The sequence below is a fragment of the Acromyrmex echinatior genome, chromosome 11 (assembly GCF_024713525.1).
Source record: "Acromyrmex echinatior isolate Ae372 chromosome 11, ASM2471352v2, whole genome shotgun sequence".
NCBI classification, from domain to species: Eukaryota; Metazoa; Arthropoda; class Insecta; order Hymenoptera; family Formicidae; genus Acromyrmex; species Acromyrmex echinatior.
In genome coordinates, this window is record NC_141862.1 from 7531593 (window position 1) to 7556082 (window position 24490).

Sequence of the window (24490 nt, forward strand, 5' to 3'; positions counted from 1 at the left end):
ACAACACACAAAAAGTAAAAATAACTATTTTGATCCTTAACGTCAATAAATAGTCAAATTTCGTAATCAAAAATGTATCATTTTGACCTTCATGACGTCATGATTAAGTCATTTTGACTTTCACTTGACTCGGTGTGTTCGTTCTACTATTTCATGCGATACGTTGGCTATACCGATCAGAATAAAATTCCTTCTTCGAATTAGCTAATAATTTGTCGATGGGAAACATAAGTCGCATTATAACTCAGAAGAACGTTCGCGGACGAGAGTTCATTTCTTTCTTCATATATATATATATATATATATAACTAACGCCTTATTATCTCTTTATCGATATACATACAACCGCAGGAATGTGACGCTCTCGCAATGGTATCCCTTGGCCGTCGCGTTTCTTTTTTTTTTCTCCTCGCGAATGAAGTCGCGAATTGGAATTCGCGCGAACCGGATGGAGAAGTCCTGACCGATCAACGCTCGGGGGGAATGGCCGAAATTTTTCCTGACCACCTCTTCTTCAAAGAGCGCGCGCGCGCGCGCGCTGTTCTTTCCTTTTTTTCCTCTTTTCTTTTTTTCCTACTTTTCTCTGTCTCTGATAGCGCGCCAAGAAGATGAAATGAAAATGTATATCGCGGGACCTGTGCGTCGGACCTGTCCTCCCATCCCTCCCGTTACCCCGCGGGTGCCTTCTCCACCCACCCCCCCTTCCCCTCTCTCTCTCTCTTCCCCCCCTGGCAACCCTTGCCATCGTGAGGCGGCGGGTGAGTTGGTGCGGGTAACCCGGCGCGAATCGAAGAGAGAGGAGAAGAGAACCGGGTCCGGGTCAATAAGACGCGCGAGCGAGAGAGACGGAGTGATCGAGGGAGACAGAGGCAATGGAGAGGCAGCGGCGTTGTTGAGGTTAGGGGGGAAAGGAATGGGGAGCGGGAGAAGCGGAGGGGAGGAGTTGGGGTACGCGGGCGAGAGAGAGAGGCGGGGGAACAGGCAGCGTGAGAAAGACGAAGAGAGACAAAGCCATCGCGCATTCCCAGGGCCCAGCATTGGCAACCTAACGAACGTACGTATGGAAACGTACGAAAATATTGAAATTAGTATACTTCTAACGGGACGGAACGAGAAGAGCCGAAAAAGATGTGCAATATACAGGAAGGAAATTGTCGAGACAAGGCAATGAGGAATAGAAACTGAATGAGAAATTCCAATTCCCCGATCATGTTGGTACGGCCCAAAGACGGCCCGAACCGGACCGGCCTGATTCTACGCGGAATGTACCTTCGTATCGTGTACGAAAATACGCTGGACGTGTAGCTTCAAAAATACGAAATATTCCATACGAGAGATATGGCCTCGAGAGATCAACGTTATTTAATTACGTTCAACGGACCCCTGGCGAAAATAAAAATCGGAGCGTAAGTCGAGTGTAAGGGGGGAGTAACAGAAGCGTAAATGAAGCTTCTAGAAGGCAAAAATTGAAGAGCGAAAAACACCTCTTTTACTCTCTCCTTACATTCGACTTGCGTTCCGATTTTTATTTTCACCAGGGACACTATGCATTACGAAAATCTGAATAACGTTGGCAATGTGAATTCTATCTCGTCGATATGTATCCGCGACAAAGTTTTGCCTTGGTCCTTGGGAGAAGTCGAAAGAATCTCCTACAGCTTACAACTTTCTTACACTAGCCTAAGTATCTCGCCGTTAGGATTCTGAAAGACCCCGATCCGTTAGATAAACGAGGGAGAGAAGGGCGCCCTAGGCGCGCATCCGATTCCCACGATTTAACGTACACCTTGGAATATAGTGCGCGCGTGCGCTTGCTTTTTCGAAATATGTATCGTAATTCTTTATCTAATAGAATGTGCTCGCGCGAGCGGCCACGCGGGACAGAAACAATGGTGTCACAACAGCGGGAACCCTCCCGAGTCGTACCATCTGCCCTTTCGAGGGCTTTCGAATCGTGCCATGTGGCGATACAATTGTCGCACCCCGTCGGTGTGCCTTTTACTGGACAGTTGAAACAAAAAGAGCCAATGCATATAAATACATCGACTGAGACAAAGTTTGATTATCAGCGCACCTCGACACCCTCCAATAGATATTATAAAAGCAGGAAAAGTCAAAATTTCTTCAATATGCTTTCAATTAGCTTGTAAGATTCTTATGTTTAATCACGACTTTATGAAGCCGACTTCCTTACTTCCTGAACGCAATTTTATGTAAGTAAAGAGATTACTTTGAGAGATAGAAATCCTATAATAAAAGTCACGAGAAAGTATAGGTATATAATTAAACTTCATACATATTGCTCATTAGTAATAAAATTCAAATAAAGTTTCCAAAAAATAAATTTCAATATTTTAAATCATTGAAATTTTGTAATATTAATTTAGAAATGTAATTTTGATATATATTAAATGATTGAAGAGAAATGAAAGTATGTTCTTCTAAAGTTCTTTTTTTATTTTAGGTTTCTATTCTTTTTCTGCAAGCATAAAAAAAATGACAATTTTTTAGTTATATCATTACTGTAATAAATGATCATTACTGTAATATGTTTTAATTTTCACGATTAATAATATTGGTTTAAAACAAAAAATTACTTTAAACCAGATAAGATATTTCTTACAAATATTTAAAATGATGCCATACATCTTTTTTCAGTATGGTAAATACACGAAATAATCGAGGTTTAACGTATCAAAAATTTCTTTGCTGCAATATTTGACATCTTAGATAAAAAAAATTAACGTTATCTTAAGATCAAAAGTCATGACAGTATTGCTCATTCCTTATAAAAGGCATTTTTTTTAATTTTAATATCTTATTTTATAGCTATGAAAGATTTAGAGATTTATCTTTTTTTCTAAGATAACAAATTTTCTGTCTATAACGATAAACTGATATATATTTATAATTTTTAATTTGTGAAATTTAACTTGGAGCATCGTTTCCAATATTTAAAAATCTATTAAAAATACTTTATCAATCATTTGATTCAAAGTAATAAAAAAAAAATTCTTTTGTAAAATAGCGTAATGAAATGCAAGTATTAATATAGTAAATAATAAAGCTTTTAAGATTTATACCGAGGAATATTTCGTGATTAACTTCAATTAAGTTCTTCAATACGAACATATTTATGGATAGCTATTAATACAAGCGTAAGATTGCTTCGCGTAGAGAGCCTCTAATCAGAGTCATAAAATAACATGCTTGATTCCGGTTTGGCTCTCAAAAAGTTCAGTTTCCCGCGCGAAATTATGACAATTCCGTAAAGAAACTCAATAATTTTTCCGAGATTTCGTGAAACTCGTCGAATGAATTTTTAGACGAAAGAAATAATGCGTAATCGCACGCGTTTATTTGTAGTGTACCGGTGATGTAACTCTTAGATAATTCATAACTCTAGCTCGTAATTCTTAGCGTGCACAACGGAAAGCCGATTATCCGAAACGAACATGAAGGTGTGGGGATCCAGGGACGGGTGGGGAGAGGTGCGATTTGTTCCGACCGAGCGCTTTTGCGGATAATCGATCGGAGAGATGTTGTGCATCGAGTAAAGAAAAAAAAAATGTTTGCGGCTGTTTTCCTTTGGACGTGGACTACACTGTAGCCAGTGTGTAAGTATATGGACGAGTTTAAGCTTCGTTAAAGCTCCACGAGTGCTTGCGAGGCTTGAAAACACCATGGGGCGCAACGTTATGATACACGACGCTCGTTTATACACAGGGTGTCCCGAAAAACACTCAAGATTCCTACTGGGAACCGAAAAAGAAACACGTGTGACTATGTCAGGGACGCAAGCCACAAATCAAGTGAACGAAACTTAATTCTATCGCTGAACAGAATAGATAAGTGGCTCGTTTATAAAAAAAATTAAAATGTTCAATTTTCAATCTGCATCAAGTTTGGAATAAAGACATCTTCGTTTTTGTAATATAATAAATAAGTTGTAACATCATAACTTGCGCTCTTATAACTGCACTGTACTCTTATTAACCCTGAATTCTTTAGTTTTTTTAAAACTAAAACCGAAATGAATCAAATCTAGGATAATACGAGTCAAAGCGAAACACAATTGTTTTCTTGCGTATTTCCGTTTATATTTTTTGAAGTAAATTTCCCAAGGATATCCTGATAAAAATTTTTCTCAGAATTTTTCATACAATTTTAGAATTGTATATAAACTTTGAAATTTTATAAGTTTTTAGAAAATTTTATCTTTTTTATACAAATTGGAACACTTTTCAGAAGTGTTGAGAAAATCTACGTCTTTTCTAGAATTCTTTATGTAATATAAATTCTAAAATATTAGGTGTTGGAATTAATTCGTAGCGTTTTTTAATGAAAGAATGTTATTTATTTCACATGAGCATTAAAAAATACATTAATGAAAGTACTTCCCATCACTTGTAAAACGCTACGAATTAATTCCAACACCTAATATTTTAAGATTTGTCGTTCTATAATTTCTAATAAAATCTCTTATAAAATGAAAAAAATTTAAAAATATTTTTTTCAGAAAGTTATAGAATGAAAAATCTTAGAATATTTCAGAATTCTCATAAAAAAATAAATCTAACAAAAGCTGTAAATTTTTTTAATATTTTTGAAAAATGTTTCAATTAATATAAAAAATTAGAAAGAAATGTTACCAGAATAATGAAAATTTGTTGGCATATTAATAGATCTGTTCTTTTTAGCTAAAGTTCTTTGCTCAGTTCATCGTTGTTTTCTCTCCACATTGGAGAGAAAAAGAGAAAAGATGAACCGTGCAAGAAATTCTGTTAAAAGGAAAGGTCTAATGTTGAATTGGATATCAATATCAATTTAATTATATGACTGAATACTAGCTTTTAATTTCAATACACGAAAGAAAATAATGTTCTATTAACAGCATTAGCTGACACTCTAATTGAAAATAATCTTGCTAATTCATCGACAGTATTAATGAAACAAATATGCCATGGTCTTGTTTTAATAAAATTATTTTTTTCATTAATAGCATCAGTAAATTAAAAAAAAATTAATAAAATTATTTTCAATTAGACTGTTGTCTAATAATGTTAATGCATCTTTTTTTCGCGTAGAATTATATTATAAGAGCAGTTGTCAATATGTTATTTGAAATCGAGCAGCAATATTTATACATCACAAATTAACGTAGGACCTGCCCGATATTTGAAAATGTCAAATAAAATGTTTCTCTTCTAGAGTATTTCAAATCTTCTTATCTTATTGTAATCTGTCATAATCTGTCACTTTTTGACATTTGAATTCTTTATATATTGATATTTTACTACTGATGATTTTTTAAATTTTCATTGTATTTGTTATTTATTTGATTTGTTAATTTAATATTGTATTTCTGTGTTTTAACACTGAAGAAATCTTTGTAAGCCGAAACGTTTGTGTAGAATATTATAATATTTAGTATTTATATTCTTATGTTAATTATAAGCTTGAAGTCACATTGTTTAATTTTTTAAAAAATATACGAGCATTTTTACTCTAATTTAAAATGTTTCTCCATTTTCAAATAAAATTTCCAGTATTAAATTTCGCTATCTTTCGCATCACATGTCGCCCCATATTTCCTATGCTCTAGAAGAGAAAAAACGCGTCTAGAATCGAAATTTGAACTTGTTGTGGAATTACACGTTGTGTCGCTCAGGTTTTAGTTCCCGAACATCACGCGTTCATCCGGGTATCCATCGATCGCACGTTTTTTTTTTTTATAGTTACCTGCTCTTTTTAGCTACACCACGTTGCACTTTTTACATCCAAAGTGAAAAAAAGATTTACATGGGAATTTGCAAGACTAATTACCGATCCTGATTACAATTCGCGTCCTAGCGATTTAAATTGTAAAATTGAAAATTCATAAACATCGTACGTCTTAGTGCTTTGATCGTCGATAAATTACCATTATCTTTTCTCATTCTTTTGTTCTACTTGTCATTCACATACTCGCGCACATATCTAATTTGAACAATCGAGCATCCAAAATGATTTGAAATCGTTCCATCAATGCTTTTTCAATATAACAATCATGAATGAAAACGTATTGAACTGTATAGGATTGTAATCGAATCACACGTAATCGGAGAGGCAAAAAATCTGTTCACGTTGTTTGCACATTTTACACTCAGCATTTTCGTCTTCTCTCACTATATATAGGTTTGTTCATGTTGCTTGAAATCTTCAAAAATTTTTGTACTCAAAATGATACATAGATATTTGGCGTTGAAGAGAGAGAAAATGAAGATGCTGAGTGCAAAAAGTGCAAGTAAACATGAAATCGATTCTGTATCTTGAAACGAGGTGAAAATAACAAAAATTATAAAAATACAGAAGTGGATTGACTAAAATATTTATAATTTCATTGATCAATGCCTAGTAAATTTACTCACTATTGTAATTTTCATCGTTTCGAGATACAGAATCGACCTTATATTTATTTCAAGTGCAAGAATTTTTGAGGATTTCAAGTAACACGAACAAAACCAAAGATCCGTTTTTTTATTCCTGCACTGATTATTGCACCGTAGTGCACACGGTGCAATACGTTGAAGCGAAACAAGTATACAGTTTCATTTCAACTTACTGCACCAGTTCAAAGAGTGCAGGGATAAAAAAAAACGGACCTTCTAAATTAAGAAGGTACAAGTTTACGTTGCAAGTGCAGCTAAAAAGAGGAAAAGAATAAAGAAACGGACCTAGGTGCGTCGTGTGGGATGCAATGGGAAGTATCTACCTCGGACCCACGAGAGATCGTGTCGAGCGACGATTAGCGGACCGAATAAAAACGTCAAGCGAGTCGACCGACGACATGCTTGACTTTTGGCGTCTTCGCCGTCGCCGCCGCGCACTAAAGCCGCGTCCAAACTCGTAACCTCACTGCGTCGGATAAGAAAGATGACGTTTTGATAAAATAATATCGTAAAACCTCTTGTCCCCCCTCTGCTCATCCCTCTCGTGATTCTCAATGGAGCGTCGATATGGCACGGCGACAAATTGCAATCATGTTAACCACGATATACAGCCGTCGCTCACAACGCGATGCAATGTGGAGTAACAAGTCTGGACGCACCTTTACGTTACGCCGCGATTCGCGCGCGCGAGATGCACCGTCGATAGAAGAACCGCCTACGTGTAAACGCTTTTCTCTGTCTTCCTCTTATTTCTTCTCTCTCTCTCTCTCTCTCTCTCTTTCTGTTATTCTATCTTGCCCTCCGCTCCGCTCCTGCCAACTCCGCGGTTGTTCGCTCGCGAGCATCACGATCTATTTCGCTGGTAATAACGAGCTCGCTGAGAAAAATAATCCGAGCGCGGGAGGGAGGGAGTGAGAAAGAAAGAGAAAGACACAGAGAAAGAGAGATATATAGAAAAAAATAGGAAGACGTCGATCTTCTCCGAGGTCTCAAGATTCTTTCGCTCTCGCTCGCTCACTCGCTCGCTTATATTCTTGACAGCTTTCGAGAGATTTCGAAGCGGGAAAACGACTGACGGCGCGTCCCAACCATAGCACACGCCATGCATGTTGGGAAGGATGACAGAGAGTGGAATTGATTTTTCAACTATGACCACATTATCCTCCTCGGGGAGGTCCACTTGTCGGCAATGGACGAGTTTAGCACGCGATGCAACGCAAAAGACGCGAGATGTGCACGCGCGCGTAGGCCTTGACGTCAATCCGTGGTTGACGCGGCGATCGAGCGAGTGAGCGGTAGCGGTAGCGGTGGCGGCGGTGGCTGCGGCGGCGGCGGCGGTCGCAACAGCGAGCGTCTGCGAGCGTCTCCATGAGTCGATCCGCGTAGCCGAGGTCTCGCCGTTGCACGTTACGTACGTCTTTTCGTCGCACGGTATCTCAATAACGCACGACGAGACGACAGAACGGCGAGACGTACGAGCACGACGCGTTCGTCCAGGCAGCCATTTGCTGCCGTGTGCTGACGGTAGTACGGAAATAAAAGGTATACGTACGAGAAATGCAGCACGGTAGCGACTTACGGCCAGCGGACACGCTCGCGTTGGGCGGGTCCGACGGTGCGTATGTACGTAAGGAACATCCACGCGGCGTCCCGCGGATCTGTCAACGCGACATGCGAAAAATATTTGGATTTTTCTTACCTGGAACGGGATCCGCTACGGCTAAAAGGATTCTTCAGCTTCGAATATCGCGACCCCACGCCACTCGTGCGGCATACGGCCAGTGTACGGGGAAAATCTCCCATTACCATTGGCTTATTTCAGATAAGCCGCAAAAAGTAAGCCAATCAGCGCCGACCTTTTATGTTTTGATGCGTTTCTTTTTGCCCCCCACCAAATAAAATGTCGGCCGGCTGAAAGGGCGGGAAAATGCGTGCGCGCAAAGCCGATCTTTCGACGGTGAATGCGACTATTCTTATCACTCTTACGATGATCTTATTCAAATACGGCTGATCGAACGACCGACACCGTGCGCCGTCGTTTGTTTCGTTCGACGATTGATCGTCGCGACCGTCTACGCGAGATTGTTGAGGTTAGGCATCGTTTCTATCATAGGTGGCGCCAGTCGACGATCGAACGACGCGGCACTACGGCGGTTACATGCAGGATCGCCAACATTGCGTGGAAAAACTAATGAGGAAAACTTGCGTCGTATCTTCGTCCACGCTCTTTCTCGCTTGTAATCTAGGAAAAAAAAATACCTATGTTTTGTTTGTTGTCTAGGAGAAAAAATATGTTTCGAAATGGAATTATATTTATGCGAAGACATGAAACAAAAAATTGTTAGACAAGTATACTGTACTCGAAAACATGACTATCTTGTCCGATATTTTTACTCGTTCACAAAATAGAAAGTTCTTTTCGATAATATAAGGAAAGAGGGGAAAAAAATCAAATTAATAAAAACATGAAAATGTATGGCGTATGCTACGATTACGTTGTTTTCATTAATATTTTACGTGGTGACGAAGATAACGTAAAAATACATCCAAATAATAGTTTGTAATCATGAAAAAAATATAAATTTTCTAAAAGTTTCAAAAATTTAATTTGGCAAATGAATTTTTATCTAAATTTTTATTTAAAACATGTATTTTATTTCCCGTTGTTATTGATGATAAATTTGATTTTATTGCCTCGTGCTTCTTCATTTTCCTTTTTTTTTTCTAAAACTTAAGTTCATATTATAACATGAAATCCATTCCATGCTTAACAGAATGTAAACTCAAAAAGAGCAAATGTATAGGCTGATCTCACCAATTCCAATTAAATTAATCGGTTAAATTAAAACATATAAGAAAATGAACCAATCAAAGTTCATTTATTTCCTTTCCATGAAAAAACTCTGATTGGTTAATTTTCGTATGCTTTATATATTATTCGTTAAGCAAAGATTTATGCTTCGATCTTAAATTAGAGATACTAAAGTACGTAAAATTAATTATTTTAATTAAAAAAAAGGCATGCGCTATATTACAACGTTCTTTACAGCTGCTAGAAAATTAAAATATTTTCAGTTTTGTAGTTGGCAATTCTAACATTTAATCTCGATCATTAACGGAATTGATTGATTAATTCGGTCGTTTCAATGATAAAAAGGATCAAGATTGATGAATATCAAGCATCAATTTTGATACACGATCCTTCTTGTCAGTTTTGAGTATTTCATGAGAATGCAGAAAAAATATCAGTCGAAAATATCACGTAGAAAAGCACCTTTAACTTTAAGGTACCTTTTCATGCTGATAAAAATGAGCGTCGAGTTCAACATGTGTATGAAAAGATATTTCAAAACAACTCTCATTAAAATTGACGCTTGATATTCGTTAATTTTTATCATGTGACCTATTTTCTTATACGGATTCTTATACGGGCAACCGAACGCTGATTGGTGAAAAACGGGAGATGGAAGTAAATTTTATCTCGACAACCGATTTTTCACCAATCACCGCTCTGTGTCAAAGCGCTGTTGCTCGTATGAGGATCCGGGCTAACAAATGATTCAAATGTACATGATCAGACAATACCTCCGGTTATAAAAATTACTATTTTAAGTCATTTGTATTTTGTATAAAAAGTTTTGAAGTGCAATTAAAAAGGTTTGTGAGACATTCTATTAATTATAATTAATGAATCTTTTTTGGACCAGATACTTGACCGAAGTAATTAGCCAGGGATCTAAATTCAACAATGTTCATATATGGAATCGTTTGTACAATATTTTGTATAAAGAGTTATGAAGTACTATAAAAAACATTTGTGAATCTTTTAGCACTTTTAATTAAATATTTAAATATTATGTATTTGAAATATAGATTCAGGCGCTACGGTTACGGAAATTCCGTTAGATGCAATCGGTAATCTAGTATTTCGATTCTTTTTCGATCATACCATTCATATCAAAATTGTTCCATTCAGTAGGAAAAGTAATTGTTGAGGTTAGAAAATCTGTCTTGTAGATAGTGGGATATATAGACTAGGGGCGGTTACGCCGGCCCGAATAAAAACAAATAATATATCCTATCCACTTGGGGCCTAACCGCCTAGAAGTTGCAGCGTAGACAGTGTCCACTTGGAATATTTTTAATCCATGAAGACAGTAAGGTGTAAGAACAATCTTTTTAGAGCGGTCTTTTTACTGTTTAGGCTGCAACTTCTAGGCAATTAAGTCCCAAGCGGGTAGGATATATTATTTTTTTTTGTTCGGGGCGGCTATGTCCCAAATATTGTTGAATTTAGATCCGACTGATTATTTCGGTCAAGTAACTAGTCCAAAAAAGATTCATTAATTATAATTAATAGAATGACTCACAAATCTTTTTAAACCTTTTTTAACCTTTTTGCACTTCATAACCTTTCATACAAAATACAATTTAAAATAATAATTTTTATAATCGGAGATTTTGTCCGATCATGTACATTCGAATTAATATTAAATAAGCATCAAACGTTAGCATGAAAAGACATCTTAACACTGTGAATCATTGAATGTATTCAGTAGTAATATACATCCAGAAGCACAACTGCTCACTGAGCTTTTGCATCTGATTGGCATATTCTATTAGATCTAAAAATATACACCAATTAGATATAAAAGCTCACCGAGCCCTCAGTGAGCGGTTGTAGTACTGAATGCATCCATTAGCTGCGTTCAGCAGAACATTTATTTTGCAAATTATTGAAAGTTTTCTTCGCGCTGATTAAGTTATGCCTTTAGATCAAGAGAAATGACTATTTCAGCAAAGAATCATAAAACGGTTGCAAAACGATTGTTGTATTCTGCTGAACGCAGTCATTACTGCCCCTTTCCATCAATGTAGATTAACTTTAATCTCGGTTTCGCTTACTCTTCATTTTTTTTTAACTTTTAGAATTAGAAAATAATGAAAAATAAATTGAAGTTAAATCCGAAATTAAAGTTAATCTACATTGATGGAAAGAAGCATCTTTGTTATGTGCCAATGTTAAATAATAAAAAAATAAAGATGAAATCTTATAGTAAACATTTTATTCCTCTCTTCTACATACATCCATGCATATTTGGCAGTTCTACATATTAACTAGTCTATGCTCTTTAACAGCCCAAGGGAAATGGCAGCACTTGCCGGATGACTGGTTGTTTTTTTTACGCATTGTCGCGCACGCGCATCGAGAAATAGCGACCTTTGTAGAAGTTGTAAATGATTTCGCAGCCGAGTGCTAGACATGCCCCGCACTCGCGCATGCGCAGTCTAAAGCGCCAGTAGAGTATCTAATCCGGTCGTGAAATTGGAGTTCTTAATCGCCCCAATAGAATTATAAACATATAGAAATTACATATATCTCTTATTGTGAGGTATCAATTTCTACATTAACACTATTTACATTATCTATATGAGAAGCTGATCCGGCATGCTTTGATGAATTATATTGACAACATTTAAGCGAAATATTACAAATTTTACACCAATTTTACATCTTTATTGTCATTTTCTGCTAACCAAAGATTTTAAAGATATTTTAGTCTAACCAACATCTTCTAAATTTTCGGATACATATCTTTTTTGTGGACCTTTTTCCTCCGTTGCGATTCATTTTCTGACCTAAAATATTTTACCTCATTTCTATTTTCCTCTTGGGATTTCCTTGCAATTCCTGTTCTCCGGTTTGGCGCGCAGACTTTGCGGTCCACACGGCATCATATCGCTACTTTAACCTAACCTAATGACTACAGCACTGCGCGCTAAGCTGTAAACAACGCGCATGCGCAAGTACGGGGCATGTCTAGCAATCGCAGGTGGCTCGCTCACTGCTTTCGCTGAGTTCGAATTAGTCGCAGTCGGACTACAGTCAGACATTCGAAGGTATATCGTATGTTGTGTGCGTTCATTCTTGACGGTTGTATCGTCGTTAACGATATTCTTATCAGCATTTTACGAAATCGTGAAATTGTGACTTTCTCAGGCCCGAATTTCCATTCGTGTTGATAGCTGCGTGTTTGCAGTTTCAATATCGTATAAAATATCGTTGAACGGAAACTGCAGAACAAGAGTTATCGCCGGTGGCTCCGGAATCTTCCTAGTGCTTGGCGGCCGCGAGAGACCTCGTCCCGGATTTCCCGGCGGCGACGCTCGCGAGCCCCGGGCGTCGGTTACTCCGGTGCACGCCAGGCGAACATCAGACGTCGGCGTCCGACCGATCAGCTGCGTTTGGTGATAACCCGGCCCGGCAAATATTGTTGCGACGCGGCGCGTCACGACGCGTCACGTCGCGACACAGCGTGACGCGTCTTTTGGCGTGGGTTCGACTCCAGTTAACGCATACGGAGGTATATCCTGCGTATATACGATATATACGCCATCCCGAACTGAAAGGGCCGACGAGACCGCGAGGGGAGAAGTAGGGGAGCTCGCGGCTCGATTAGCCTCGGTTTGCGCGGAGGAGAATTATGAGCAAGCGACGTTTCCTACCGTGCGTCCGTTGTCGTTGTCGTCATTGTTATCACTGTCATCGTCATCGTGGTTATCGTCCTGCGATCGCCGGCTTCTCTACCGCGATCCAAGACTTTTGACACGAGTGCATCAACCGCGCGAACCACCGTCGTCGTCGGAGACGACGCTAAACCGCGCAGCTGAACGATCGCGATCGAGAGGACTATTTCCGAACCGGAACAGAAAATGAACGGTTTTAGCACCGGTGAGGAGGATTCACGGGGCGCGGCGGATCAGATCTGCTGCCTCGTCGACGAGAATGAACGATGCTCCCGTCCGGCCGGCAACGCATCCTACAGCAAGCGTATACAAAAGACGGTCACTCAGCGGCGGCTGAAACTCAACTTGGATCACATGGTGAGCATAACATGGCAAACGCAACGCGCACGTCCGCCAATTGCCGCGAACGCCGATTCTCTCTCTCAGAAGCACTCGGAAGTATCGAAGAAACGTGGAACTACAATGACTTTTCAGAAGTTTCATAAAAAGAGAAAATGACGTAAAATGTACGCGCTCTATTAGGTATATTATTTTAAGAAATGTTATTAGAAGAATCTCCACTGGCGACTGATGCTAATTAAAAAAAAATTTTTTTTAACTAAAAAAATCTTAGATTTTTAAGAGATTTCTTTTTTACTGTTGAAAATTAGAGATTTTTATCGAATTTTGTCATGCTAAGGGATATTTTTTGGAAATTTTACTTATTTTTATTTCTTTCTGAAAACATTGGTTTTTTTATCATATTTTACTTAATAATGTAAAATATTAACAATCGGTTAGCAATAAGTGTGGCAGACACGTATATATTCACATACTTTCTTTGTGTTCGTGAATTTTTATAAAAACAATTATAAAAGTGACAATAAAATAAAACACTCAGCAGAAGAGATAGCTTTATTAAAATTATTGTGAAAATTCCGTACACTATCCTATAGGTTTCGTGGCTCTAATTGTAGAAAATAATAGATATGATTTCGTGAAATTGCTATCTTCTGCTAATTTACAATATACAATTTGCATTACTTGCACTCCAATTCATTAAAAAAATGTTCGTTCTTATCTTACTTGGAATTGTAAACAAAAAAATCTGAAAAATCCGAAAATTTTCAAGAGTATTTTTTCAAGATTTCTGTAGATACTTGTAGCTTCAGTTGATAATTAAGATAATTCTATTATTGACATTTATTTAATTATGATTGTATTTAGTACTGATAGCGAATTATAACAGAAAGATAAATGAATAAAGGCCGATTGTTCCATCTTCGGATAAATTGTATGATAATTTATCTAATGGATAAATAAAAGAGTAAAAGAGTAAGAGTACGAGAGAGTAAGAAAATCAGAGAATGAGTTGAAGTTTATTGAAGTAGAACAACCCAGCCTAAATAAATTATATTTATTGCAATATAATTTATATAAGTGAACGTTAATGTCTTTCGAAACTAAATAAAAAATAATTATATTAAGAATTTTAAGCACGATCGTATATGTGAATACATCAAATACGATAGAGAAGATCGATCAAATTTTAGATATTACAAATAATATATTATATATTTTTTTATTAAATCAATTTATTCCAGATATAATTGCGATTCCGATAACAACAAAAAATAATTTAAAAAATGGAGATTGTTAGGAGACGAGCGTAGAAAACGATGCGCGGATTATTCAGTTGACAAAATTATATTCATCAAAAGCATTATCAAAAACATATTTTTAATAATTACTTTTATATTATTATTATATACGTCTCTTATTTTTCTTTATTATTTTTAATTTTATTTTAATTTCATGTTTTATTTCTATAAAAAATAGCGCACTTGGCAAGACGTCAGAGAATCAACACTAAACATTCTGAATTTCCAAAAATTCTTTTATAGATCGAAGTATACTTTTGTAAAATAATTACTTTGACATGTATTATATACATGATAAGATCACTTTATTCGAAAATTTTATCAGAAAATTTTCATTTGCGGCAAATTGACATTTGAAGATAACAAAACTTTCGTCAAGATATCGATGCGATATCTTTGCATTTGTGTATGATAATTATTGCTATTCTGTTATATTCTTTCTTTATGTATTATGTACAGGCACGACACATATATATCTGTGATTATCACAAGCAAGTGATCCAATGCGCAAGAACGAAACAGCAACAGCAGCGAAGGCGCAAGGATTCCGAAGAAGACTCGGGTGAAACTGACAACGACGTTCCAGAAGTTGACCTCTTTCAACTGCAAGTCGGCACTCTAAGGCGGTACAAAAGGCACTACAAGGTTTCTACCCGACCAGGTCTTAACAAGGCTCAGTTAGCGGATGTAAGTATAGTAAAATATTTTCTATCTAACACATGCAATAAAAATAACAAGTTAAATATGCGTATATACTTATATATATTTATGTATTCAAATTAATATATGTATATACGTATATAATGTTTTAAATAAAAATAAATAAGTCATAATTGTCATATAAATTAAATTATTTGTAAAAAGGATATAAAATATATGTATATTTTAGGATGTTTCAAGATATATAAAAACAAATAGATAAAAATAGATAAATCAAAGTCTGTATTCACACCTCACCTTTTAGCGATAAATGCATTTAGCATATGGTTTACATTACATATAAAATCTGAAAAATGTGCACATTTATCGATAAAAATGAAGTGTAAATATATTATATATGGACCAAATAGTTTTTCTTCCCAGATCTTTTCCAAATGACTGTTAAATAATAATAATAAATAGCTTTATATCATTCATTATTACTTTCAAAGACAAGAAACAAAATAAAACACAATGAAAATATGAAAATGATAATAATTAATCTTTTGAAAGAACGAAATACGTTTACTAGATATGTTTTTTGTATCCGAATTAGTCCCCGATTCTCGAAAAATATCGCATATTAGTATTAAAAAATCTACGTATAATATATGATAGTATTTTCGTAAATATTTATATGCGATATTTTTTGAGAATACGTACCCTAGTGTCGTATTTAAAATAAATATATGTTTGAAGTTCGCGAAAATGCCGTTTAAATACACCCGCTTATATCCACAACATGGATCATGATTCAACATGGATCAGTTCAGGACAAAGAACAGGTCTATTAATTCAAGGGTAAAGGAAGGGTATTGGAAGGGAGAAGCTCCGCCTTGTACCGCCTACTCCGATAAATGTTTCGTCTGCACCTAAACCTAATTGGCTCTCCTACGAATTCGTTTCGCATTCGAATTCAACAAATACCATTCGAATTTTGAGTATAAATGAAAGATTCAGTTTTTTCAGCTAAACTTCTTACATGGGGGCGAGGGAAGAGGTTTATCTTTTCCTTCTTTCATATTGGAGAGAAAAAAGAAAAAAGATGAAAATGCAAGAAATTCAAATGCAAAGAATAGACCTAAAATAAAGAATTCCTATATTGTTTTTCTATTATATTTTCACTGTACGATGCTTTATTATTTAATAACTGATACTAACAATGAGTAAAGACAATTGCTTCTTGACATTATTATGATTTAAAAAAGTAACGTATCATAAAATTCTTATTGCAGACTCTCATGAAGCATTTCAAGACCATCCCCGTCGTGGAGAAGGAAGCTCTAAGCTTTTTCATATATACAGTTAAGACCAATGCGAATAAGTTAGACCAAAAGAACGGTTTAAGTAGCAGTGACACGACGTAACATTATGTGGCAAAATTTTTCGTGTAATATTAGTTACGTGATAAGTGTGTAATATCAATTTTTACTTGTTAATATATTGTATATGTATTTTATAAGATGTCCATTTGAAAAAGATATATATATATATATATATATATATATATAATAAAAAATAGATGTATATATAATATATAAAAATATAATATATAATATGCATATGTATATATGTGCTATGCTGTGTTTTAACATATATATACATATGTCAGTATCAAAATTTTGTTGTTTTAATTGCATTTCATTGCACTTCTCGTAATGTAGAAGCTGGCACGATGTAAAAATGTACAAAATGCGTGCTCGCGATTCCGTTTTAGAAATCGTGGGTGACGATTAATTTGGAAAAAGATAAGTGCGCAGTTTATTATTACAACCAGAAATAAACTTCTGTGAAATCAATGTATTTTTATCTATTTTACCTTTATTGAAAAAAAAAGAAAATACATAGAATATACGTTCCGTCGTTTCGGGAGCTTGATATAATTCCCTGATATATTTATATATCTATACTATATGAATATGTGTAGCGTCGGATAAAGACATGTATAAAGATCTCGGTTTTTTTTTTATTTTTTCTTTTTTACTTTCTATTTTTATCTTCAACATGCTTATTAGCAATCACTATTATCATTATTAACTCGCTTTTTCGATCGATTGAGTCTCTTGATAAGGAATTTCAATCTATCCTTCCTATTTTGCCTGTGAAGATGAAATAATGTTTGTGCGGATGTAAATTTAACTCATTAAAAACATTCACAGTGGGTAAAGAAATGTATGAACGTAGATTCGTCTTGAATATAAAAGAAACAAGTATTGCTTTTTATTCAATAACTAAACGAAAAATAATAGGTACTTAGTTAAATATTTGTCAAAATATAGATGTATCAAATAATAAAAAATAATGAGAAACAAAAATTGTCTAGTGAACAAGATACTTGAATACCGAAATAGATAAAAGCTTTTGAACGTTTTATCCATTTACATTTTGATTTAATAGGTTTTTCTGAATTGTTTGAAGAGTTTATGTTTCCTCAAATGATTTTTTCTTACCAAGATATTTTATTAAAAATGGTTGAAGTTTTCAACTTTAAATTTAACAAATATAAAAAATTTTTAATTCTCTATCATCATTAATTATTATGATAATTATTATGGTTCTGCAACTATGTTAAAAATACTAGGTATTGCTATATAACTATCCTTTAATTTTGTCCTAACAATGCGTTTAATATTCCTATGCTTTGTATTATGTATTTTTTTTCTAAAGCAATAAGTATCGTCGACGTTCAATTTTTAAACAATCAATCAGTTTTGCAATACATACTTTTTCTTGCCCACTGCATCATTAAAATCATATTTCCGTTGATAAAATCAATTATCACTAGGTAGCGAGATTATCCTTAACAATCTTCTGCGATAAATTTGTCGCATGTTGAACATAGTTCCATCTTAATTATCCGAATTATCTTGCTTTTTCTTTATTGTTCCGCTTAATTAATTTCTTTCATTCGCACCATTTCTTATGTCTCGGCGAAGCGATCTACTATAACTCTACAATGCAATATAGGTGCATGATGGATTATGTATGTTTTTTTTTATTATTCGCGAATGTTATCGCTATCATTGCTTAATATTAATGTTGCTAACTATTATTCTTCTATCCTTAAAACGCATACAATAAGAACCTGATTATTCGAACGCTCGATTGATCAAATGAATAGATTACATGAGTAGTATAAGGAACGCTCAAATAAGCATGATGAAATAGATTTGAATAATGAAGATTCTATTGTGCTCATTACACATAGCTGATATATATATATATATATGTATATGCATGTATATATAAGATATATATATCATATAATGCATATGTTAGTTATGTATAATATATAATATAGCATTTGCATATGATATAGAAATTCATTACAAAATGGAATTCTTTTTTTTTTCAAATTTGACTTTTTTAGCATTCTAAGTATATAACCAAATTTCTGAGAGACAATTTCTTTCTTTTCCGGACAATATCAACAGTATACATAATATATACAACGATAATTCTAGGTTAGTAGTAAAACTCGCTTGTCTGTTGCAAGTTTGAACTCCGACTATCTGCAGTTCTTGAATTAGAATAAAGTTATCGTCCTTGTCCGTCCCATGAGTCCTCATTATAATTTATACGGTTCCAACCTCCTCCGGGTCATAATTTTTAACTCTCTTGTTATATGCAATGATTTCCTACATTAAAAATCATTTCATTGTCAACAAATTAATTGTATCAAGATAATCAATTACCATACATTAATGCAAATCAACAGAATATATTAAAATCGAACGTCTTTAATATGTATTTCGGTATAAACATACTCTTTCGTATCGAGCTCTGTCTTCCTCCGCGATGGCCATATATTTGGATTTTGTCTGTAAATCCGTACTCATCCACAATTTTCCTAATTCCTTTGCAATGTCACCTACTCCCATCTCAGGATGCAATTCTCTCATCTTGCTACGTAGTTCTTGGCAAAAGTAGAAAAATGCAGATCTATAACATATCAAATCACTATAAATATCATCAAAAAACTTTAACATTTGGATATTGTTTTATATCGATAAATTCTGTCTGGATTTGCAAAAATCTTCATTGATCAGAACAAAAAAGTGCAAGTTTGTATTATTAACGCATCTTTGAAATATAATTTTTTGAATATATTTCTGTTTAATTATTATTTTCAATTTAACGTACAATGCCCGTTTTGGTGCATCCTTGTCTCTGTATCTCTTTGTTCCTCTGCGTGTTGGTCTCTCTGGCTCCTCATGTCCAGTGTAGTGTCTATCATAATAATACATTTTCTTGTTGTTGCAATGTGCATTACCATCTTCAAGATGTACGACCTGTGAAATAGATTAATCATTAATTAAGTATAATATATTAATTAATATTAACTATCATTAATAAGAAAACATCATGAGAAACTTTATAATAAATTTTTCATTTATATTGATTAAACAGATCTAATTCAAAACAATTCATCCCTTTTTTCTCTGATTGTTTAAATTGTATTTTCTATATGGTTTAAGTTTGAATCATTATAAACTCAAGTATTTTTAAGGCATTGTATTAATTGTCTTACCTCGTTCTTCACCGGTATTGTGATATAATTTTTAGAGCCGCTATTAGTCCACTTTGTCTGATTAGTGGAAACATTGGATACGTTGTTGGGTTTCATCACACCTTCTGCACCACACTCTGCGAAGAAAATACATGGGTTATGACACAGCCAGGACAAATCTACATAATAATACTTATTCCGATTACATACCTGGTACCATATTAGCCTGGCCGACAATCATAGTCTCTCTCATTCCAGAGTTCAAGGAATTGTCGCCGGTTTTTGTAAGATATACGTTCTTTCTACTATCTGATGATTCCATGATTGTTTTGTTTTTGCACGGTTCAAGGATTGTGGCGCAACTTATTATTCACCTGTCTATAATGATAAAATCAAATTATTCTTTTCAAAATAATATTAAATCATTAATATTAAATCACAATTATAATTCGAAGCAAAATTCACAGTAAAATCTGAAAAAAATAAAAAAATAAAATAAAATCCAATTTTTCTCTCGTCCGCTATTTTAAACTTCCTTTATATATTTAATTGTTAATCTCTACTATTTGTTATTATTATTATTGAGCGCTCAAATCAATATTTGTTCGTTTCAATTGTTAATTATATAGCTATCGTTCTAAATTTTTTATGGAGGAAAATAATGACGATCAGCCGAAGCTGAATTCTCAGCTGCGATCTCTTACGATCTTCCTCTTTTTCTCCGTCTGTCCGTTCGTATCTCCGAGAGGACACTTATTTCAAACGACGAGAAAACACAAGTAAATATCAAGGGAAACAGATTGTCAGTAAATTCCGTCCTTTCCTTCAGGAACGCCCAGCGACCGCAAGAATCCCCACGACTATGGATACGAGTCTCTCGTGGAACAGAGCTCTGAAGACTTGATCGACTCCACTTTTTTTAAAGCGTCATCATTTCAAAGCGCGCTATCAGTTTACAACTCCATCCATTTCTTCCAACTTTTACCTTGCGGAGTCGATTGGTTTGTCTCCGCCGAGAGGCTCGTGTAGCCGAAGCGTCGAAACACTCGGCGTCCGGTCGTACGACAATCACTTATCCAGACGTCGCGAACGCGGACACGCAACGCGAGCGGAAGCGGGAGGAGGCGGAGGAGGAGGCAGCGACGGCGGCGACAGCCAGCGGGTTCGCGATCGCGAAAGAAACGAGAAGATCGGTGGGAGGAGACGTAGAGGGGGGAGGGGGGGCGAGGCGGCGGCTCTATCGGGCTCGATTTCACGGATAACGGAGGCTATCGCACCTCGGGACGAAGAGGCATTGTAATCATATCATGAAGGTGATCGCGACAATCGTGTCCGCGAAAGAGATGCAACGTTCGACGGGGAGAGACGGAGGGAACAAGAGCGAGAGAGAAAGAGAAGGAAAAAAAAAGAACAGCCAGGACCCGAACGAATCGGATATGGCAGTTGCCGTGGCGTGACGTACTTATATTGTTACGCGACCGTGCACGATGTCCGCGCACGGAAACGCGTCAATTTTCCCTTTTTTTTTTCTTTTTTTTTTTCTTTTACCTAGGAGTTCGCTCATACGCGCGGCTGTCGCATTTTTCGCAATCACGACGATCTGCGACAATGATTCCGCGAGGTGCCCGTTACCGCACCTTTACGTCCCGATAATCGTCAACCGCCGTGTGAATTGCGAATAACCGACGCGTTATGCACCTGCATGTACTGAAAAACTGATATGTACTGATATTCCTGATATATCTACGCCTGCGACTATGCGATGTTGCGATACAGCGAGACCGAACTGGATTGGCTGGACGATTTCCGGAAGAATCAGGATGGTCTTTCGTGCATCCTAGTGACGGTTGTAGAAATACGTTGCTGAAATTCCTAAAAGTCAGGCTTTCCTATTGGATGTCAATTCGGACTATTCGAAACGAACCGAAACTTGGAAGTAGTTGAAGTTGCCGCTTTGCAATTCCTGAAGTTGACTTCTTGCTCGTCGGCTTTACATATTTTTACTTCGATTGTTTCGATTTTCTTTCTACTTATGTGTCTTCATTGCACATGCGCGAGAAAAATAACACTATCGCAAATTTATTTTGTTCACTTGTACGGTAAAGAACGGCGCGAAAGTGAACGGCTTTAATTTCGAGCATCACTAGCAATTTTAAATAGTATCATTACTTATTCCCACGAAACAATAGTATTCGATTAATCAAGTTAAATATATACGCGACAAAAGTAAGTTTCAATTTTATCTAACATGTCCAGTAGATATAATTCACGCGTAATGAAGTATATTTGTTGAAAATGGTCAAAGATTAATAAGTCACGTTTCATTGTGATTTATTTGAGAGAAAAAGAAAGATCAATTCTCAAAACTAAAATAATAAATCACGATTATCAAAATAACTTGGTAAAATAAATCGTGATTGATCGATAAGTAACTTTTAATTATAATCATTTTGGAGGCATTATGATGCCATTTTGATATCATGATTACTTTTTGTTTTATTTGAACAATTTTAAAAATTATGCAATTGACTTTTTCAGCGTTCTAAAGTGATGGAAATGGACATGTTAATTTGCAACAAATGTTTCACTCCGCTTTATAGAGGCAAACGTCCGTACTACATTACACAGTGCGGTCATATCTCTTGCCAGACTTGTCTGCAGCAATGTAAATTTTAAAAAATATTTCATATTATGATGTATAACTTTCGATTTTTTTTCTATTCACCTTCGATTCACGACTTTACAGTCGAGAAGCAGTGTCCGCAATGTCAACGTGTTGGCACCATTTCGTTAGCATTAGAAGAGCCGTTGATACCAAAATTGACACCGTTCTTCCACACTTCTATTGCCGAGACTATGGAAATGTTGTTGAAGGTGGACTCGTTCCGCAACAATCAATTTAAAATATTGATGCAGCGCTTCCAGGAACTTGTACATAATCAGAGTCTCCTATTCTTATCACTTAGTTTCTTCTAGTTTTAATTTCTTTTATTATTTTCATACAGCACAGAAGCTTGCAGTAATGTTTACAACGTTATTGCAATATTACTGAAACGTTGAAATATTGCTGAAATGATCTGTGTTGTGTTATTTTTACATTTCGTCTTTTATTATTCTTATATTTCTGTTATTCCTTTCTTTCTATTTTCTTTAAATTCCGACAGTCACTTTTTGCGACAATCATCAGTTTAAAAATAATAAATGCTGCGCTTCCAATCTTTTATATAAAATCAGAACTTATCTTTCCTATTTTCTTACTTTTGATTTTTCCTAGTCTTAATTTCTTGTAATTTAATTTTATTATATTTCGTCTCTTACGTATATCATTTTTTTTTAATTGTTGTTATCGACGATGTGTTTATCAAAGGATAAAAAATACGAGGTACTGAAAACCCGATACTGGCTAGATCGTCGCAATTTGAAAGCGTTGACGGAAAAATACGTGACTTCGAAGAAGGCTAATGAGAAGCTCGAAAAGAAACTGCTAGTCATCCAGATGGCCAACAAGGAAACTCCACGATCTCGAATAGAAATGCCGATGACCGATTCCGGTATTTTTTCGAATCAGTCGAATACAGGGTAAAGTGTGAAAAAGAACGATTTTTGAATGAGATCAAAGAAACAAAAACAAATCTCCTTGTGAGATTCGTTTTTGCTTTACATACAATTAATTATATTATGACAATTCGAAAGTAAAATGTCTAAATGATATTATGATATCCTATTTTTATTATATCTTCTATTTGCAGATATTCTCTGGCATCATCAATGAATTTTATGAATTCCGCGGGCATAACACCACCTATTCGATCGCTCGAAAAAAAATTCTATAGAACTGCCGATGGTTTTCGCATACCCGTAAATCGTAAATTACCTGCGAAATCTCTTGCTTCTTCAAATATGTTATCTTAAACTGTAGTTTTATAGAATCCTAGAAATGATAATGAATCGACGTTGATTCGATGTCGATTCCATTATTATTTCTGATTGAGATAGATCTTTTTTTTTCTTTATTTCTCTTTCATAATTATATTATTTTGAGTTCGCCACTATTATTTTATTTAATTTATCATTTTAATAAACAAATTAAAGGATGCGAACTTTTGATTTGATTAAAAAAAAAAATAATTTTATATATAAAACAATTTTATATATAAAATATATGAGGAAAATGTGAATTATTGGCCTGTTCTTTTTTCATTCATTCATGTTTCTTTCTTTTTTTTTGGGAAGAAATAAGAACAAGAAAGATAAACTGGTGTAAAAATTCAGCCAAAAAGAACAGGCCTTATGTTTATTCGAATGAAATCCGATGACATATTTGTAACATGTTTATATAAGCGAAAAAACGCAATGCTTTGATTTAATTTAAGAAAAATGATAATCTCGTTAATTATACCAAAAAATATATTATATTACTTTATTGTGAATTCTGATGAAGATTGTTACATATTTATTGAGATATCGGTACAATTTAATATATTATTTCTTATTAAAAAAGTAAATTGAATTTTTCTTTTAATCTCACAAATTTGCAAATGAGGCATGCAATTGATATGAACGCCACATATAGCATGTCGATGTATTCGTAAACTTATTTCGACATGTTGCGTAATTTATCGTTCGTTTATCAGATTATAATGCGTCATCCATCTACATAGAGTATGTTCCGAATTACGTAT

At 35.1% G+C, this 24490-nt stretch overlaps 3 protein-coding genes across 4 annotated transcripts; 2 read left to right on the top strand and 1 right to left on the bottom strand.

Annotated features, from left to right (window-relative positions):
• The first annotated feature begins 12239 nt into the window (after nucleotides 1-12239).
• Nucleotides 12240-17097, top strand: Sap30 (SIN3-associated polypeptide 30). Its single transcript, XM_011055655.2, has 3 exons — nucleotides 12240-13316; nucleotides 15059-15286; nucleotides 16534-17097. Exons 1-3 carry the CDS (start codon nucleotides 13146-13148, stop codon nucleotides 16663-16665), a joined length of 531 nt encoding a protein of 176 aa, XP_011053957.1. The 5' UTR covers nucleotides 12240-13145; the 3' UTR covers nucleotides 16666-17097.
• A 4-nt stretch (nucleotides 17098-17101) lies between these two features.
• Nucleotides 17102-21556, bottom strand: LOC105145824 (Dorsal switch protein 1). Of its 2 annotated transcripts, none has more exons than XM_011055651.2 (6): nucleotides 21357-21556; nucleotides 20019-20186; nucleotides 19830-19945; nucleotides 19442-19590; nucleotides 19066-19240; nucleotides 17102-18936 (listed from the first exon to the last, which is right to left on the bottom strand). In XM_011055651.2, the coding sequence occupies exons 2-6, from the start codon at nucleotides 20128-20130 to the stop codon at nucleotides 18874-18876; spliced, it is 615 nt and encodes a 204-aa protein (XP_011053953.1). In that variant the 5' UTR covers nucleotides 20131-20186; nucleotides 21357-21556; the 3' UTR covers nucleotides 17102-18873. The 2 variants fall into 2 exon arrangements, with proteins under 2 accessions (XP_011053953.1, XP_011053955.1); XM_011055653.2 differs by lacking the exon at nucleotides 21357-21556 and adding an exon at nucleotides 20794-21201.
• Nucleotides 21557-21755: 199 nt separating this feature from the next.
• On the top strand, nucleotides 21756-24364 carry LOC105145916 (uncharacterized). Its single transcript, XM_087411315.1, has 4 exons — nucleotides 21756-22473; nucleotides 22555-22739; nucleotides 23176-23387; nucleotides 23558-24364. The coding sequence occupies exons 1-4, from the start codon at nucleotides 22359-22361 to the stop codon at nucleotides 23718-23720; spliced, it is 675 nt and encodes a 224-aa protein (XP_087267441.1). The 5' UTR covers nucleotides 21756-22358; the 3' UTR covers nucleotides 23721-24364.
• The last annotated feature ends 126 nt before the right edge of the window (nucleotides 24365-24490 follow it).

Bases quoted from the DNA above. Each gene is read 5' to 3' on its own strand.
- Sap30 (XM_011055655.2), top strand. From the start codon at position 13,146: ATGAACGGTTTTAGCACCGGTGAGGAGGATTCACGGGGCGCGGCGGAT. The intron at 13,317-15,058 runs GTGAGCATAACA...TATTATGTACAG, and splicing joins AACTCAACTTGGATCACATG to GCACGACACATATATATCTG. The intron at 15,287-16,533 runs GTAAGTATAGTA...TTCTTATTGCAG, and splicing joins ACAAGGCTCAGTTAGCGGAT to ACTCTCATGAAGCATTTCAA.
- LOC105145824 (XM_011055651.2), bottom strand. From the start codon at position 20,130: ATGGAATCATCAGATAGTAGAAAGAACGTATATCTTACAAAAACCGGC. The intron at 19,241-19,441 runs GTACGTTAAATT...GATATGTTATAG, and splicing joins GATGCACCAAAACGGGCATT to ATCTGCATTTTTCTACTTTT. The intron at 18,937-19,065 runs GTATGTTTATAC...TTTTTAATGTAG, and splicing joins ACAGAGCTCGATACGAAAGA to GAAATCATTGCATATAACAA.
- LOC105145916 (XM_087411315.1), top strand. From the start codon at position 22,359: ATGGAAATGGACATGTTAATTTGCAACAAATGTTTCACTCCGCTTTAT. The intron at 22,474-22,554 runs GTAAATTTTAAA...ACGACTTTACAG, and splicing joins CCAGACTTGTCTGCAGCAAT to TCGAGAAGCAGTGTCCGCAA. The intron at 23,388-23,557 runs GTAAAGTGTGAA...TTCTATTTGCAG, and splicing joins TCGAATCAGTCGAATACAGG to ATATTCTCTGGCATCATCAA.